The sequence below is a fragment of the Astatotilapia calliptera genome, chromosome 4 (genome assembly GCF_900246225.1).
Source record: "Astatotilapia calliptera chromosome 4, fAstCal1.2, whole genome shotgun sequence".
NCBI classification, from domain to species: Eukaryota; Metazoa; Chordata; class Actinopteri; order Cichliformes; family Cichlidae; genus Astatotilapia; species Astatotilapia calliptera.
In genome coordinates this window covers 28,931,100-28,951,021 of record NC_039305.1, presented here as the reverse complement: position 1 = coordinate 28,951,021, position 19,922 = coordinate 28,931,100, and the positions used below count along the sequence as shown (strand labels likewise).

Below are 19,922 nucleotides of genomic sequence, written 5' to 3'. Positions count from 1 at the left end.
AGCCTCTTTTAATCAGCTAAATGTGTTTATTATTACAGAAACATCATCCCAGTGGACACTCTTTCAAGGATGAGGATGTACACATCCTGACAGGGAGGAACGCTGGTTTGAGCGCGGAGTCAAGGAGGCCATTTACGTGAAAAAGGAAAGACTATCTCTGAATCGAGGAGGGGCCTAAGGGTACATCTTTCATCATCTTACAATGCTGTGATTGCAGCCATTCCCCAACTCTCTGTGAATGGTACTCATGGCCATTGATCAGTGGGCTTTGATCAGTGGGTTTTGGTCAGTGATTGTTGATCAATGGTCATGAGAATTTGCATAATTATGATTAAGGAACTGACCTCCCAGCCCATTGTTCCTTCAGTCGGCTGGTTTCAGTCATTATGCAAATGTACTGTTTATAAGATTGAAACCTGCAGTCAGCTGAGACTGAAGAAGTCACTTGGATGAGTAATGAAACGTTTCTCCCACAAAGCGCTATGTCCAGATGAACACAATCAACTTTTGGAGATTTACTTACCTGGATGATTGAGAATGCATCAAGATGTAAACACTAACACACTAGTGGTTGAGTTCAGTTTAATTTTTTAGTTTTTCTGCTTATAGAAACATCTGATAGCGTTACCTGTGTGTCGTACAATAAGATAGCTATAGAACAACCCTGCATCTAAGAGGTGTGATAACATCACTTTTAATGGAAACTCATGCAAACTTCAAAGTGTAAATTACAAAGATGCAAGTCGACTGCATACAGGCCTACAATCGTATATTCTTTATTTATAGGCATATTTCACTAAAGCAGTATATTTACATTTTACAGCATTTACACAAGTACTAGGAGAAAACACAAAGAACATATGTTTAACAAGTTGACAGGTGCAAAGTGCGACAGGCAGACAGGAGAGACATGTTCTGATAAAACCGATGCATTATCACTGAGACACATGATCCCTTTAATAAGGAAACAATACAATAAAGGGATAGTAGTCTGAATTCTAGACTGAAACTGCAAAATCAGTTAAACAATCCTATCAGTTATAGCTTTTATAGTTCATATAACAGTAGGCACACCTGGACATTGGCTTCAGGCAGACCAGGTGTCATCTGTAGAGCCCACTTTGCAGCATCAGTGTCTTAGAGATTTCCAGAGTTGGAAGCTGCCATAAGCTATCCTCACCTCGGAAAATGTCCAAAGCCACAGTGAGTGGTTTTATCAGCAATCAGAATCAGAATCAGAATCAGAATGGGTTTATTGCCAGATGTTGAGGTTTACAACATTAGGAAATTGCTGCGGTGCTTCAGTGCAGACAATAAGAATTAAAGTGCTATGTAGAAAGAAAGATAGATAGAAAGATATGTGCATGAGATATACATGAGATATATACATGAGAATAAGAATTATGAGTGCTACGTAGAAAGATATATACATGAGTGCAGGTGGTGATCAGTGCCAAACATGAAATGATGCAGTGACACAGCGTAGGGTCATGTGTTAGTGGCGGGGACAATCATGTGGTTATTGTTCATGTGTCCAACAGCAGAGGGGAAGAAACTGTTCTTGTGGCGAGAGGTTCTGGTGCAAATGGACCGGAGCCTCCTGCCTGAGGGGAGCAGGTCAAACAGACTGTGTCCAGGGTGAGAAGGGTCAGCTGAGATCCGGGCTGCACGCCGCAGTGTCCTGGAGGTGTACAGGTCCTGCAGAGATGGGAGTCTGCAGCCAATCACCTTCTCAGCAGAGCGCACAACACGCTGCAGTCTCTGTTTGTCCCTGATAGTGGCTCCAGCGTACCACACGGTGATGGAGGAGGTGAGGATGGACTCGATGATTGCAGTGTAGAATTGCATCATCGTCCGTGTTGGCAGGTTGAATTTCTTCAGCTGCCTCATCCTCTGCTGGGCTTTCTTGATGACGGAGGTGATGGTGGGCTCCCACTTCAGGTCCTGGGTGATGGTGGTACCCAGGAAGCGGAATGAGTCCACAGAGGTGATGGGGGTGTCAGTCAGGATGATGGGGGGGAGTGGGGCTGTGTGCTTCCTGAAGTCCACAATAATCTCCACTGTCTTCTGGGCATTCAGCACCAGGTTGTTGTGGCTGCACCAAGACACCAGACGTTCAACCTCCCTCCTGTAGGCAGACTCGTCCCCGTCCGAGATGAGCCCAATGACGGTGGTGTCATCTGCGAACTTGATTAGCTTGACAGACTGGTGGGTGGAGGTGCAGCAGTTGGTGTACAGGGAGAAGAACAGAGGAGAAAGAACACAGCCCTGAGGGGAGCCGGTGCTGATGGTCCGGGAGTCCGAGACATTCTTTCAGCCTCACATGCTGCTTCCTGTCCGTCAGGAAGTCAGTGATCCACCGGCAGATGGGATCAGGCACATTCATCTGGGAAAGCTTGTCTCGGAGATGGTCTGGAAGGATGGTGTTGAAGGCAGAGCTGAAGTCCACAAACAGGATCCTGGCGTAGGTTCCTGGGGAGTCCAGATGCTGCAGGATGAAGTGTAGGGCCATGTTGATGGCGTCGTCTACAGACCTGTTGGCTCTGTATGCAAACTGCAGGGGGTCCAGGAGGGGGGCCGTGAGGGTCTTGAGATGGGAGAGAACTAGGCGCTCAAATGACTTCATGACCACAGATGTCAGAGCCACGGGTCTGTAATCATTTAGTCCAGTGATCCTAGGTTTCTTGGGGACAGGGATTATGGTAGAGGACTTGAAGCAGGCAGGCACATGACATGCCTGCAGTGAGGAGTTGAAAATGCCAGAAAACACTGGGGCCAGCTCGTTTGCACAGTGTCTGAGGGTGGCAGGAGACACACCATCTGGGCTGGGAGCTTTCCGAGCATTCAGACTCCTAAACTGCTTCCTCACATCTGCTTCATGAATATGAAGAGTTGTGGTCGGAGGAGGTGGTGTGAAATCCTCTTTTGTGTGGGGTGAGGAGGGGGGGTGTTGCAGGTGAACAGTTTGAAGGTGGTGATGGCTCTATGGAGGGGGGAGAGGTGGGGGAATGAGTGTCCAAAGTGCCTCTATTGTTGGGGTCGTTGGAGGTGTGAAGGCTGCCTGATGGCTCGTCAAAACGGCAGTAGAAGTTGTTAAGGGTGTTGGCTAAGAGCAAGTCATCAGTGGAGTGGGGGGTTTTAGGCTTGTAGTTTGTAATATTCCTAAAACCTTTCCACACAGAGGCCGAGTCATTCTCTGAGACCTGCTGCTGCATCTTCTCAGAGTGCTGATGTTTGGCAATGTCCACTTCTTTAGTAAAGGAACCACTTCTTTAGTAAAGGAACCAATACACATTGATGGAGTCAACGGCTAGTCAGCTACAGAGATTGTTCAAAGCTTGCATGGGAATGTCTGTAACGTAGGATGGGGCATCATGACATCTGATTTCCATCTCGTTGTTGTCGGCACAGTGAGTTTTTATCCAGTCCAAAGGCCAGAGTATTTTCCTGTTGCACTTCTGTACACTGATATGGACTCTGATATGTGTTTGCTGTAAGCCATTTGTCAACATCATTACTTGAAATTAAGTTTAGTGTGTATCTCAGGTAAAGGGGGAGAGAAAAATGTCCTTGGTCAGTGTCAGTGGAGCGCACGTTTCCAACATCTGTGAATGTCACAGCTTGTTCTTCATCCTCTTCATCAGAACCTGATGCTGTGGGCTCATACATCTTGAAAGCCTTCAAAAAAATTTGTTCCATTGTCAGTGACAGTTGCCGTGTCTTTGCGTGACAATCCATAAACTGAATGAATCAGTTCAATTTCACTAGCTATAACATCGTATGTGTGTCGTTCTTTCAGTTGCTTGCAGACAGTTGCAGCTTTGTCATAGTGAAAGTTATTCGTGTTAATCCAGTCACAGGAAGCTTTTATTGTGGCAAGTCCAAATGTCAACAGTCGTAGACAAACATGCAGAGCTCTGAAATGTTTTCTTTAACTCGGTTTCCATTGCTAGTCGATACATCTGGAGAAACTTTTCCTGTCTGAGACTGGTCTTTTTCCTGTTTTTGGTCATTTGCTAAATAGCTTTCTGAAAGATGGCCATCCCATCATAAAATATTTCCTCCACTATGTATGATGCCACCGGCCTGTTCATCTCTGCTTTGGTTACCTGCTGAAAACAAGCTTTGGTTGCTTGCTTGGGGTCACCATACACCGTCTGAGTGTCACTCTCGCTCCTGCTGTGGGACTCTTTGATACCAGCTTAGTGTTAGTGTAAGTGCTTGGAGAGATCGGAAGTCGTGTTTGCAGCAGTGGGGAGTTGCTTCTGACCAGGGCACAGTTTACATCTTGTCCTTTCAAGCAATAAATTATAAAGAGTAATGTGCATATCTCCCTCCATCAAACTCAGCCATTTTGGGCTCCAAGGAATCTGTTCAAGATATTGTTGCACAAGTGTGGATATGAAGTGGATTTTGAACTTGGGCAACAAAAGTAAGTAATGTATTTTTTTCAAATTAGTAACTGTAATATGATTACTAGGGGCGATCGTGGCTCAAGAGTTGGCAGTTCGCCTTGTAATCAGAAGGTTGCCGGTTCGAGCCCCGGCTCTGACAGTCTCAGTCGTTGTGTCCTTGGGCAAGACACTTCACCCATTGCCTACTGGTGGTGGTCAGAGGGCCCGGTGGTGCCAGTGTCCGGCAGCCTCGCCTTTGCCAGTGCGCCCCAGGGTGGCTGTGGCTACAATGTAGCTTGCCATCACCAGTGTGTGAATGTGTGTGTGTGAATGGGTGGATGACTGGATATGTAAAGCGCTTTGGGGTCCTTAGGGACTAGTAAAGCGCTATACAAATACAGGCCATTTACCATTCACAGGCCATTTACTTACTCTTGGACAGTAATGTGTTACATTACTGTCCAAGAGTTAAAGGAAACTGTAGTAACAGTAATGAGTTACTTTGTAACAACCATCACTTATGCTAACAATGAGACATCAGCAATGATCCTAAAAAGGTGTTGCCCATCAGTCTGGGAATCGTTAGCGGAACATTTCCAAACAAATACAGGGAAAAAGATTATTCACATGGAACAATCGAGAGAGTTGCCAATCTTCCCAGAAGTGGACATTCCAGCAAGTTCAATCAAACCATGAACACCTCCAGAGTTAATGTGAGGTCTTATGTCCGACAGGTAAACTTTTTCCAAAATTACATCATATAATGATTCCAAGCACATAAGCAAATCTACAAGAAAATGACTGAAAAAGACAAGAATCATAGTGTTACAATGCCCTAGGCAAAGTCAATACTGCAATATTGTGGTGGGATCTTAGGAGAGCTATGTATAAACAAATGACCACAAACCTTGAAGAACTGAAGTGTTGTGAGAAGGAATGGGCCAAAATTCCTCCGCAATGATTACTCCGACTTATTGTTCCCTAAAGTGGTTCTACAAACTATCAGATCCTGTGGTGTGCCTTGTTTGTCCTTCAATACATATTTTTCTTTTTATCTTGTTTAAATAAACAGTAACACAGTGTAAAATCAGGCTGTATTGGCCTAAAATTCAGGTTGTATTGACCTAATTTTAAAACCTTAAAGCAGTGTAATTTTTCTCTTTTCTTTACCATGGTTGCATGTCTTGTCTCTTACCTCTCCAGGAAAGCCCTGTCCATTAAGAAGGTGCTCTGAACCTTGAGAGTCTTCACTCCCAAAGTGGACACGGACCTCTTCCAGACGGTAGCTGTATCCCAGTGGGCCCCCAGAGATGTTCACCAGGTGGGCTTTGTCTGGCCGCAGGGACACATGCTTCCCAGTGTTGTACATGGTGCCTCCCATCTACAGTGAAACAGTCAGAGGGGGATAATTAGATAATAAGATGATAGCTGTCATTTCACCAGTACATTTTTGTTAGATGGGAGCACACAACAGAGTAGAAACTGACTGAAAAATAATAAGTAGATCAACATAACGAGTCTTAAGCCCTAAATGGCACCATTCACAAAGCTAATGGATATACATGGTTTGTTATTAACAAATCTTGAATTGCATTTGAGCTACTAGGATCCAGTCAGTGCTCTGAATTGTAATGAGGTGGTAGGTAGGATTTTTTGTACAGACACAGTACAGTAGAGGTGCTAGTTTTTATGGCTTGTTAATGAATATCATAAAAGTCTGTCAGGCTCTTTCCTGAAATCTCTGGTTTAATCTGTTTGACACATGTTTTTGTGTGTAACTTGACAGAAGCTGAGAAAATCAGCAAAGGGATGACATTACAAAATGCATTACACACATTATTATTATGGAACCTTGTATTAATGAATGCATAAATCCACGACTGTATCAAACACAGTCATTTCTAAAATACATTAAGACTGCTGTAAAAATACATTATGGCAGTAATAAGTACCAGTGTTACCTGCATCCTCCTCCTGCTCCATCAGTGATGGGCTTGGCATTTGCCCAGTCTCAAACTAATCTGTTATGAAAGCAAACAGATTGGCAGCACTCACTATTTGTGGTAATATTTATTGTTCAGGTATGACCCATATTTTGGGGTTGATTTAATTCTATTGTGTTTATATCCACTCGTGATTTTTCGGTCGTAATGTTAGAAAAGTGTCAAATGTTGTAAAAGCAAGACAATGCAACAACCTGCAACATGATTTGCTACTTTTTTACAACACAAAAATCAGCACTACTTAAAATTATAATGACAGCACTGGCAATAAACTGCAAAACATTATGGAGTTTTAATGTGGGTGTTGCTTTTATTATTACTTTCATGAGTATAACATATGCCACCTCTTAACTCTTTCAGTGAAACTGTTAATAAACCACTTATGTATTTTTAACATGGATAATCCCATTGACCCCAGTGCGTAATCCCCCACCACCTGTCATTTAAGGGTCAAGCTAACCCTGGAAAACAGCCACCCCCTTCTACTTGCAACTTATTTGTTGTTAGCAGATATCAGGACAGCGATTGAGGTTTGGGTTTTTTTCACAAAGTAATAATAAGTCTTGAAATGTCAACAACACAACTGATCATAACCACCAGCAGGGGTCTGCTGCTCATTACTATACCAGGCCTTTTATCACAGTTTGGCAGGCAGGGAGTGGATCCAAGTGACAGATGGTCACTCAAAAGGTTACTTTACTATAATATATATATCTAAAATATAAAAGCTCAGAGACTACAGAAGAAACACAAAACACAAGGGGCACAGAAGGAAAGAGCATGAAAAACGACTTGAAAGAGGACAAGGGGACACAAAATAAATACATAGCAGGTAATGTGGGAAGATGGAAAACAAGTGGAAAACACCGCGGGAGCAAATCAGAATTAACGAGACAAGTTAAACTGAACAAAAACCACATGAGACAACAGACTTATCTCTTAGTAAAACGTACAGGAAACATAACTAAAACCAAGACGGAGACTAAGACTGTTTAAACAAACATGGAGACATGACTGACTTCACAAAGGAGACGCTAAGGGACAAAACACAGAAAGGGGACAAAAAGAATAAATAACCTAATCACCTAGTCAAAAGTCATCTATAATTAACCTGGAGACACAAACTAAGCCACTTCTCAAACCCCAAAAACGTAACGAAACTACAACAACTACTGCTGTGAGAATGTGATGAAGTGATGAAGTAGTCAGATACCCTAAAGACGCCATTGGCTATTATGATTAAAAAGTAAATCCTGTCTTGTATATTTAAAAGAAATTGACTTAATCTACAAAGGCAGATTAGCAAGTAGCAGCTCCTGCTACAGTTATGGCACAAAGGCTCCTGTAATGCAGCACAAGAAATCACTACAAGAGTAGGTGGAGCAATTAATAGAAAACAAGGCAAACTAAAATCACTAAAAGCCTACAAAGTAAGTCATTTAAATAATGAATTATAACATTTAAATAAAATTAAAAAACTGTTAAATTAAATGGGATACACAGTCAATGACACTAACAACAATAAATTAATATTAATATGCAACTAACAATATGAAACTGGTGTGTAATTTTCTTTGTGCTTGTGGTACATTTCTGTACATGTTTGTTAATATTTCTGTAGTTTTGTTGAAACCAGAGAAGAAAATCTTCCAAACCAAACTTTCTTCTTGCTTTCTGCCACTTCAGCCTCAAATCATTCTTTTACAAAAAGTGTCCAATGTCCAGAGATGCATATTTTTTCTGTCTGGTTAACAGTGCCTCAGTCACCAAACCTTTATATTTTGTGCGTGCTAGGTGCCCTTATCCCTTCCTCTGTGTATGAAGAATACAGCGAATATGTTTGTGTGGATTAAAACAGCTTTTCGTGTTGCTAAAACAGCCCCAGAGCTGTATGTTGTCAGCTCCTCACAACACCCCTGGCAACACGTAAAGTATTAATGCTCTTTACCCGACTCCCAACCATATTTATCATACATATTATATGACACTGCAGCAATCACATATTCATTACCGCTGTTTGTATATAATAAATGAGGAGAAAGCACTCAGCTTTAGTTTAATTGTGACACACCACTGCTGGGGTAGTATAAAATTAAACAATTACTCACCAGCCTGGAATCTATTCACAGCATTAATCCTTGAAGAAAAGCACGGAAGGGATTTAGAATCTAAAAATGGATGATTTTCACTCTTCTACGTCACTCGACAGGTTCAGGAAGCATAAAGATAAATGCATTTTCATTTACACATGTACCAGTATTGTGCTGGAAAATTTGCATAGTCTAATCTTAAATCTCCAATTTGAATTCAGCGAGCTACGTCGAAGAATGGCCTGTTTATAAGAAGGTGTGTGAGTTACATCAGCAGACTGTTGGCTACTGGCCCAAACATTTTCACAGTTCACCAGCATGTTGTCTTAATTGAACCACCCTCATCAGGTCATGCTACAGCTAGGCTGAAAATGATTTTCCAACCATTTTGTTGTTGGTTTACATGTGTGATTCTGGTCCTGTGGCATTAACCTTTCCAAAGCTCCAGGTCTTGGACTGCTGCCCAGACATTATTTTGTACAATGTCTTCATAAAGCTTTTAATTCCTTGTTTATTCCAGGAGTGTGACAGTGTCACTGTCAGTCACAAAGTGCATAGCTATGGCTGCAGCAAACTAGTTACTGAGGGGAAAGAGAGCAGCAGTAAAGTGGATAGTGGATCTGTAACAATAAAATTACTGGCAGGTGATTTTTTAGCATGTTTTTTTTAGCTATGCTTAGCATGCATAGTGTGCTGCAAATTTACAACAAACCAATTTGAGATTCAGTTTTGGTGTACAGTACCTTTTCCTCCCCCTAACCACAGTGCTATATTCTTGCTAAATAACTTTACCCTTTGTCTAATCTGTCTAAACACCTTGTAGTAAGTGGGAAATGCTCCTTCAAGTAGTCTGCAGCATCTGCAGTGAGGTGGAAACTGTACCTCTCTACTGAGGCAAAGAGAGAACTGAGCGTAAAGGTGAGTAGCAACCCAAAGATCAAAGATACAAGGGGCAGAAATGAGCTTTCTCCAAACGGTGTCTGGGCTTAGCCTTATAGATAGTGTGAGGAGCTTAGTGATTCGGGAAAAGCTCAGAGTAGAGCAAATGGTCTTCCATGAAAGGAGCCTATTAAAGTGGTTCCGATATCTGTAATTCCTCGTGGGTGAATCCAAACTAAAAAGGGCATGCCTGACCCCCAGACAGATCAAGAACACACTAGAGACATTACATCTGTTTGGCTGGCTTGGGAACACCTTCATATCCCCAAGAAAGGATAGAGGAGTGCGATCTAACCATCTCTGCTTTGACTATGTTGCTGTGACCTATACAAGTGGTAGAACATGGATGGTTCAAAGTATCAAGATAAGACCAAGTTATCAACCAAAAATGCAGAAACTTTCAGACTTCACCAACTTTTTCTGTCTTTGTATGTTGGTGAAAAATCCTTAAGACACAGAGTGCTCTGATGTTACAGCAGAGAGGCTGTGTGTACAGACAGACAAGCTAAGATCTCAAGTCACTTCCACATCTTCTAACAAATCTGCATTAGACGATAGTGTTGTTGCACAGCAACTGGGACTTGCCAAATGCATATAGGAGTTCCTTATACTGGATTGATGAAAACCAATCAAACATACTTCAAGTAATTCTGCACAAACAGGTTACCGCTGTTTGATGTGTGGTCTTAGAAAATCAAAACAGCATGAGGAAAATCTTCAAAGCCTTTTTGTGGTTTCCATCAAGCATACGATTGCATCAAATGTATATACAGGGAGAAGCGTTGGGGTTAAAGATAAAAATAACATGAAGTGACACAGAGATTTTAAAGGAGAACTTGTAGGAAATGGAAATATGAGTGGAAAGGGGGAGCATTTTTGGAAATAAAACTAATGGAACGAAGAGAAGAGAATGGAGATGGTTTGGTAAGCTGAAACAGAAAAAAGAGAGATGCGATGGTCGAATGGTTAAGGCACTGGACAGGAAATTTAATGAGGACCTCGGAGCACGCTCAATCCCCACTAACAATGAGATGAAAAGGAAAAAAATTAAAAGTTTTTGGTTCATTATCGGTAAATGTTCTGAGTGAAGTGGTATTCATGTGAAACATCAGAACTTTGGTTGAATTAAACAGATATATAAAGTTGGACCCTGATCTTGCAAAGAAAAGCGTCTGGACTTCTTTAAGTTACTTGAAGACGTTTCACCTCTCATCCGAGAAGCTTCTTCAGTTCTAAGGTCAAATGGTGGGGAGTCCCAGATTTAAACCTAGTGGGAATATCTCCCCAAAGAGGGACAAAAGGACCCCCTGATGATCCTCTAATTGCCTGAGCCAAGGTGTGAAATTGGGTGTGGGTCACAATCAGTCAGGGTTTCGGGTGAGCTCACTGTGAAACCTGGCCCCACCCTACTGTGATTTCCTGAGGTCAGATGGCCCAGAATGTGAGTGGGCGTTAAGGCGTCTCCTCTCTCTAGTTCCACAGCATTTTGTGCCTGTTTGAGGGACCAACTAACCAAGTATGACTAGGCTAGTTGGTGGGAAATAAGCCCGGTACAAGAAGAGAAAGAATGGAAAGCTGCAGTGGAGAACTGGGGAGAGTATAAATCAAATCAAAATGTATTTATATAGCACATATTAAAACAACAGTATTGACCATAGTGCTTCACAGTCAGTAAAAACATGAGACAATTAAAACGAACAATAAAACAGGACAACAAACAATAGATAACAACACAATAAGCTAGAACAGCCAACTAGTTAGAATCAAAGGCCAAAGTAAAAAGATAAGTTTTAAGACGTGATTTAAAAGACTGGATAGACTCTGCAGTACGGACATGAACAGGGAGGTTATTCCAGAGTCTGGGTGCCACGGTTGCAAAGGCCTGCACTCCTCTCGACTTCATTCGAGACCTAGGTTGTGCTAGGAGCATGTGATTGGATGATCTAAGTGCTCTGTTCGGGATTGTATAAGTGGAGTAGTTCAGAGAGATAGCTGGGCGCTAAATTATTCAGAATTTTAAAAGTGAACAAAAGAATTTTAAAATCCATGCGATATTTAACAGGGAGCCAATATAGTATGGCTAAAATTGGGGCTATGTGTTCATAGATTCTCGTACCTGTTAAAAGACACGCAGCTGCATTTTGAATTAACTGAAGCCGGTAAAGAGAAGAGTGTTGGAGGCCCGAGTAGAGGGAGTTACAGTAGTCCAATCTGGATGTGATAAATGCGTGGATAAGCTTTTCAAGGTCCTTTAAAGCAGCGGTCCCCAACCTTTTTTGCGCCACGGACCGGTTTATGCCCGACAATATTTTCACGGACCGGCCTTTAAGGTGTTGCGGAAAAATACAACAAAATAAAACTAGTACCGGTACCGAAAAAAAAAAGATTTATTCATAACACACGTGAAAAGACCCAGGAAAACCGAGTTAAAGATAAAAACGATAACAAAATAACGCTGAAAACCAATAAAAACCCTGAAAACCATACATCTCACACCTGAGCCTCAACTCTCGCTGCCTGGTACCAAATGAATCACGGACCGGTCCGAGGCCCGGGGGTTGGGGACCGCTGCTTTAAAGGAAGGAACGGCTTTGCTTTAGATATCTGACGCAACTGGCAAAAGCTGTTTTTTACCACAGTGGAGACTTGTCTCTCAAGTTTAAAAGAGCCATCCAGGAACACTCCAAGGTTCCTTACAGTGAGCGAGAGATGGCTAGCGAGAGGGCCTAGGGCATCAGCTAACTGGTCTAGCGGAGTGTGACTACCAAAGACCATGATTTCGGTCTTATTCTCGTTCAATGTAAGAAAATTATGTGATAACCAAATTGTAACTTCATGCAAACAGTTGAACAGAGGTTGCAAAGAAGCAGACACATCAGATTTCAGAGGTGAATAAATCTGGATATCATCGGCATAACAGTGAAAAGAGATGTTGTATTTTCTCAAAATTAATCCCAACGGCAACATGTACAAAGAGAAAAGAGAAGGACCGAGCACGGACCCTTGAAGCACACCACAATAAATAGGGGCAGAAGCTGAGTAGTGTTGCCCCATAGCAACAGAGAACGACCTCTCTGAGAGGTTGGATTTCAACCAAGTTAAAACCGTACCTTTGAGACCAACAACATGTTCCAATCTTGATAAAAGAATGTTGTGGTTAACTGTGTCAAAAGCAACAGTCAAGTCAAGTAAAACTAAAACCACGGAATAGCCAGAGTCAACAGTTAAAAGAAGATCATTAAAAACTCTAAGTAAGGCTGTCTCTGTGCTGTGGCGAGGTTTAAAACCAGACTGAAACTTTTCATGAATACCATTTTGCATCTGAAAAGGCCTGAAGTTTCCTTTAATACAAATAAGAAATTCACAGATTATCATTTTAGTGAAAAGAAATTCTATAAGAGGGAGCAAGTTGCATACCATTAGCCACATACATCATAACCCCTCAAAAATAATTACGAGATGATGAAAAATTAGGAATCATTCAGTCAAACAATTACAGAACCAACAAGAGAATGACAAAGGAAGCTAGAATTACCAGGACTAACACAAAGAAAGGAAAACTGTGATGGAAAAGGAAATGGACAGAGTTGGGCACTGATTAGCCAAACCAATGATTGACAGAGAAAAATGGGTTGGAGGGAGAGTTTGAGAGACAGTGAAACACTTTTGGGCAGATAAAGAAATGGGTTAGGAAGAGCTTCAGTTCCTCGGAGCAACACTAAGGGAAATGAAATGCTAATATTTAAAAGAGGAAAATGTGATCGGTCCCACCTGGGCCTGGACTCTAATAGGCCACTACATAATGCATGTAACCCAATAAGCACATAGTGAGGGCTGAGGTTTTAATTTAAGTCCTCTGCTCTGCCAGTATCTATTAGAGACAAGCTCTCTGGCTATCCCTCTGTTGACACGATGGGCTTAATTATCACGCTGTAGAACGCTAAGTAGAAAGCTCTGCTTTCCTTGCTCTTTCACAGCATTATGCTGCTAGAGGCCTGTGATTTTCCAACCACTTTCTCCCTTAGGGATCTCTGCTACGCGCATATGATAAAGAGCCACAACACTGCAGGGCTGAGCATCTCTTACCAGGCTAATCCACACTTCTTCGAAAAGATGTTTACTGCTTCATCTGCAGCAGCCTGATCTCGTCTATTGTAATGTGAACTCTGAAATGTGATTAGCCGTTAACTTTGATGTACTCTAATTCCAACAAAAACATTTTCAAAGTTAATTTCCCTTCCTCATTTAAAGATTTATATAGCGTGATTGTTTACAGTGAGCCTAAAAGTCAGTGAGTCACAGTACTAGAAATGAAAGCACGATTTTTTTTTTGGCAAGTCATCTATTTTGAGTCTAGAAACTGGAGGCAGAATGTGCAGCTATGCAAGGTATATTGGATTAAAAAGAAAATCCAGTTATAAAAGTTCTAAACTTTGCCAGTTTCAAATCTGAGATCAGAAGTTCAGCTTTTAGATTAAGCACTCTTCAGTCTACATATGAAAATTTCTGTGGTGGATGTAAAAACATCAAAGTGTTTTTTATCTTCCAAATCTAGCGTAGCATTTAACAAACGATGACTATACCATTTTTAAAATCCAGTATGGAAGTACTGGATTTAGGTGTTTCTTTGTATTACACCACTTTACAAAATTAAAATGTTAACCATCAATTTAGTACAGTTATGTAACTCAGTTTACGTCAATATTGTGGTTAAAACTGACCTCAAAATCTAAATCTACAGATGAGGAAGTTCTTATATTGTTTCAGAAGTTTGTGCATACATTTAATTAGATTTAATTTTATGAGCCATGGTAGTTATTTCAATTCAGTTCATTGATTGTTTTTAGATTTGCTCGTTCACTGAATTCCATAAAAAATTCCATTTGTGTTTTCACATGCTTATTGAAAATACACTGAATTTCCTGGAGGAAACCCACCCGAGGGATTAATAAAGTTTCATCTAATCTCTAATTTTAGAAATTGTTCCACTTCAAAACTCAGTGACTACAAACACTGAAACAAAGTTGAGATTTGGCTAAAAAGTCAAAAGTGCTGTTTAAATGTCTCTAGAAAAAGACTTTCATTTATTTGAACAATTATTAATCAGACTTTTTTAATGGGCTCGATGCTATGCAACAATTATATATAAACTGCATCTTCACTTATTTTATAACTTTTCTCAAAGTAAGTTATATTAATAAATCTTGAATTTTTGTTTATATGAGATGGAAATAAAAAACATTTATTTATTGAATTTTTTTTTTTTTCAATTCATAATTTATTCTTTGAACTGCCAGAGGAGTCGTTATGACCACCATTGGAAATTTTGCATGCAACAGTTGTGGCAGGCCTGGCTGCCCAGCAACACATATTATTTATGCACATTTTGATATAAAGTTTGCTATTTGATAAGCCAAAGCTAGCTGACTGATATATGAATAATTATTACAGGGCTGAATGGGTCAGAGATGGAATACTGAGCTGGGTTTCATTCCCATAGCTGAACCAGACTGTGCTAAACTAATCCGAGCAACTGAAGAGTAACTCGTGAAGCACACCGGCCAAGTCAGGCCTGAGAAGCAGAGCTGAGGACGTGAAGGGCTGCAGATGCAGCAGAGCAAATTTTACGGTGGAAAAAGAGACTGCAGTAGCTGCAGGTCTGGTGGAGGAAGAGGCAGGGCTGGGCAGAGTGATGGACTGTCACCGTTCAACTTTCACAAAAACAACTTAATTGTATAATGTGTACATATTCTGTTAACTGTTACTGTAGTTAACTGTGTATTTATTTAGACAGTTCACTCTTTTTGATAGTGAGCACTCTATTTTTTATACCTTCCTTATTTTAGCATCACTCAAACAACACATAATACAAAATTCATTTTTAACCTCTTCTTGCTCTATAATAATAAAACTATTTGGATGTGTTGGTTATTGTGTTTTATTGTACCCATTGTTCGCTAGTAGTAAAATATATATTTGCCTTTATGACCTCTAACAAAATAGTTTAAATTATTTTTAAAAATAATAAGACCCCTAAAACTGAACCTGAAACACAAAGATGTAACACATTATTAGAAAAAACAAGAATTGACATACTTGCCATTGCTGCAATTGTTGCCGGAGGGGGTCAAACTGACTCCCGGGAAAAGCTTTGACTATTCAGCTCTAGATTTTGAAAGCCGGATGTCTTTATCATTTAGTCTGTATGTCTGTATCATTTTATCTGTCCTGATCTCCATGCTACATATTTATAGCCTTGTGTGTTCACCTTTCACAAATAATTTTTGAATTAAACGTTAAATGTTTGTAAGCACCACTGAAGCCGTTGTTGTTGTTTTTTCTTTTGATAAAAGCATCACCATTTTTTAGTTGAAGGAGATCACTGAATGAGTTCTGTGGTTAAGCCTCTTTATGAGTACACAGAAGCAAAAAGACTAATTCTGCAGCTTGGAAACCTTGAAATAGTTTGTTTTTAATAAAGCCTTGCTTTATTCTATACATGTTGAAATAATTATTTGCTCATTAGAAGACCCAGGACATGTAAACAGTGCTTTTATGTAGCTCTCATAGAAATGGTTCGTGAGGGAATCATTAATCTGATTGATTTCTATCAGAAGAGGAGCAATGGCCCATGTAACCTTCAGCCTGGGAGAGACTACCAACATCTGCTTTATTAGTTTTGAAGATTATACCTTTTTCAGTGCTTTTTCACATCCAAACAAGTTCCTCACCATCATCCAGTTTACCCTCATCTCTAAATAAATGGATATTAGTCTTTAACATATACTGAAAGACTGTACTACTGCAAAATAACCCTCTCTTTGCAATCAGGATGATCAAATACTGCTCGTTTTTTACAATTTCTACCGTTCTGTGCTCTGAAAACCCTGCATGCTGAATATCTGTGGCCTTGAAAAGCTTTAACTGCCTCAAGAGCTTTCAGTTGAAAGTTTACTGGTCAGTAGAATCTCTCGTGGTCTCTGGGTCATTTGGTCTCAAAGGTATTTCAGCCCACTTACTGAAAACTGGCCTATTTACTTTTTTAATGTTAGCAGATGTTTAAACTCAAGGAAGATCATAAATAACAAGTACTGAGTCCAACTTAGTGGAGGGTGTAACATTTTAGTTCTTAGGCTAATTTGTGTTGGAGAAGGATAAAGATCCACTGGCTGATTTGTCCACCATATCAAATGCAAACGTGCTGTTCAAGCAAGCTTACTGGAATTCCCTCAAATTTTCCGCACATTTTTTTTCTCCCCTGAAGTAGACATCATGACTGTTGATCCAATCTATAATTACATGTTCTGTGTTCTCACAACAAAGTTGGAAAACAGTCACAATATCAGCATGAGCACCTCGGAGCTGCTTAGGTTCTGCTAATCTTTTTCTTGAAAGGTGCACATAGCTAGCTTAGGTGACTCCTGCGCTTTCCTGCAAATGTTGACTTCACCATTTTTCTGATTTCCATATATTGCACATGGCTTATATTGAACTGCCATATATTTGGCCAGTATTTTACTGGAAGGCTTTATTAGGAAAACGCTGGGACTGGGACTTCATACAAAAATGTTCTTTGATTTATTTTTGTCCTCAGTATTAAGTGAGATCTAAGTGGGTGTAAAGGAGATTGAAGCCAACAAGGTGCCTTTGACATCTATGCTGTGGCACGTCAGCCAATGACAGTCATGTTTCATCTCTGTAAGATTCTGGATATTTATAATTGAGCTATTTGTATGTATTAGAGCTATTTCTTATATATAGTTCAGTCTGTTACTGTTATTGTCTTGTAACCACAGTGTTCTGACAATAGTGAGAATGGTCTTCCACTCTCAACTCATCACATATAGACATTTGTAAAGTAATTTTTGCACTGAATAAATATCAACGTAGAGGATTAATGGAGCGATGAAGCACTTTTTAACCAAAACCATTAACCAAACCATTTATCACCTAAAACTACAAAAGCAAATGAATTAGCAAAACTAACCACTGAGTGAAAGCAAAGTTAAAAGTTGGTGGTGAAATGGCAACTTAACTTGAGTCTCCAGGCTGATAAAAGTCCAACATATTCAATGGCCAATCTAACTACATCTCTACATCTAAAAGAGGACCATCGCCAACGTCCAGTATCACCTTGGCCAGATTGTGTTTCTCAGTGAATGAGCTGCGACAGAAACGTATAACTGCAAAGTTTAGCACTTGGATACATAGATGACAGCCTATAATAGCACTACATAATAAGAAGGAAAATCATTTATGTCAAGTCAAGGTTTTCCTTTGAGACAAGGGTCACATCTTTAATCAGCAGCTGGATTAAATACCCATTAAACATATTAATTAATGCTAAAAACATACATTAAACATAGTGACAAGCCCACTGGAATCGCCAGTTTGGACCCTGCACTGACTTTAAAGAGGGCAGGACAGATATTTCTGTAAATCCAATCTAAGCTTACAGCAGATAAACTGGGTTTAAGATCATTTAAAAACAGTGTCCCTTTTTTTATAGACCAGGTTGTGTTTGCTAATATACTGTTTATCAAACAGGGGCAATGCACCATCATTTAATACCAGTAGACAAAGTTGACAATTTTGTGTGAGGTCGGTTGAGAAGTCACAGTTCAGTACATTCTGGAACAGCACAGAAGACTAACGTAATGCATATAAATGACATGTTCATCATTTATTTTGAAAAATGTAAACGTCCAAAAGCTCTGACTCAGGGTTTCTCTTTATTCGTCATCTGTTTGACTGTATAAAGACCTCAGAAGGTTTACTGAACTGAAAGTCTCGAGTTTATTGTGTGTTAGTACTCTACAGCAAGGATTGGTTAAGTGGCTGAGGGAAAGCATGTGATTTATGTGTGTGTATAAATGGCAGAGAGAGGGAGACAGATAGGCTGTCAAAATGATTAATTCTCTGTGTGAATGACCCCCTGCTCACCTCTGTCTAATTCCATCTACTCTATTCCTTCATCTCCCAGTCTGTTCCCGTGTTTTTTCCTTTCTCATCTCTACCAACCTCCTCTCTAGTCGTGTTCTCCAAAACACTTTCTTTCTGTCTATTCTTTTGTTTTCTCCTTCCACTCCGTGTGCTCTTGACATTTCTCTTGTCTGGTCTTTACCTGCACCTTCTTTACTCTTCTGCGATCGGTCTCCTCATCACATGTTCAGGAAACTGAAGAAACTTTTATAGCTGATTACTCCTGAAGATTTCACCATTACTTCTTTAACAATTCCAAAATCAGGACTTTACAGGTGCAGTCTACCCACATAAAACGTGCTGAGGATTTTCTCTACAATTTTGTCCTTGCAGGTGAAGCTCATCTGCAATCATGGATAGGTGTTTTTAGAAGTGCCATGGGGCTTCTCCTACTGCACCTCACAATTACTATGCTTTACTTTATGCTTCATCTATGCTTTATATTCAAACAAGTTATCCTATTTTTCTAGATTTAAAAGATGTAGATTTTGGGGCACTCCCAAATTGTGATTCAGAATAATAATAATAATAATAATAATAATAATAATAATAATAATAATAATAATAATAATAATAATAATAATAATAATAATGAGTCTTTACTGGTAAAACTCAAACTGTTGTGATCCATCACAAACTGCCCCACTCCACTGGTGTAGTGCACAGATGGGCCCGTTTATAATGATGAAAGAGGCTAAATGAAATGGCAGGACAATGGGAAATCTTTCCTGACCTTCTTGCCTTCTGTCTAACTTCACAAGATAGTATCTGAGATGTAAACTCATTAAACTTTGCACAAATATCTGTATCATTTTTTTAGCATGCACAAAGGAAGGAACACTTGTGATGTATTGCTATGGAGCCCAGGAAACATTAACAAATACAACAGGAGATATATAAATACAATCCATCATGAAAATGACCACAATATAACAAAAGAAACAGGCTACAAAATTCAAATTAGGCATGCTTAAATATATGTGTTTTTCTCTTGCAATACTCATTCATATACTGGCTCACTAAACTGGTACTCAGTCATCAACACTGATATAAATGACCAAAGACATTTCTATAATAAATTAGTTCACAAAATGCACAAATCGGTGCACAGAAATTAGCCATAATGTAGGAAATAAAGTGTCTAACAGGTTTCGCTCAAACCAAAACTTTGCCCATGCAGATACTGACGAGCACTCAGGTGCTGATGTGACATAATTATTGTGATAACAAGATCTCATTTGATCTTGGAAGCTAAGCACCGTCTGGCCTGGTTAGTATTTGGATGGGAGTAATGTCACTGCACAAACTCGGGGTGACTACGAGTCAGGTGATAGAGCAGGTTGTCTGCCAATCAGAAGGTTGGTGGACCAGTACCTGGTGCATACGATTAAAGTATCTTTTACAAAACTGAACCCGAGGTGTCCCTGATGTGTCCACTGAAGGTGGTGTGCAAGTGTTAAACAATGTGCTTAGGCACAGATCAAATCACTGTTTGATTAAATCACTTGTAGAAG

The 19,922-nt window shown here is 40.1% G+C and overlaps 1 protein-coding gene across 2 annotated transcripts in view; it reads right to left on the bottom strand.

Annotated features, from left to right (window-relative positions):
• Nucleotides 1–19,922, bottom strand: part of LOC113021370 (carbonic anhydrase-related protein 10-like) — a 146,308-nt gene that overhangs the window by 29,503 nt on the left and 96,883 nt on the right. For both annotated transcript variants that reach the window (XM_026166008.1, XM_026166009.1), the window contains one exon: nucleotides 5,590–5,775. In XM_026166008.1, coding sequence (XP_026021793.1) covers nucleotides 5,590–5,775 — 186 coding nt within the window. The remainder of the gene's footprint in view (nucleotides 1–5,589; nucleotides 5,776–19,922) is intronic.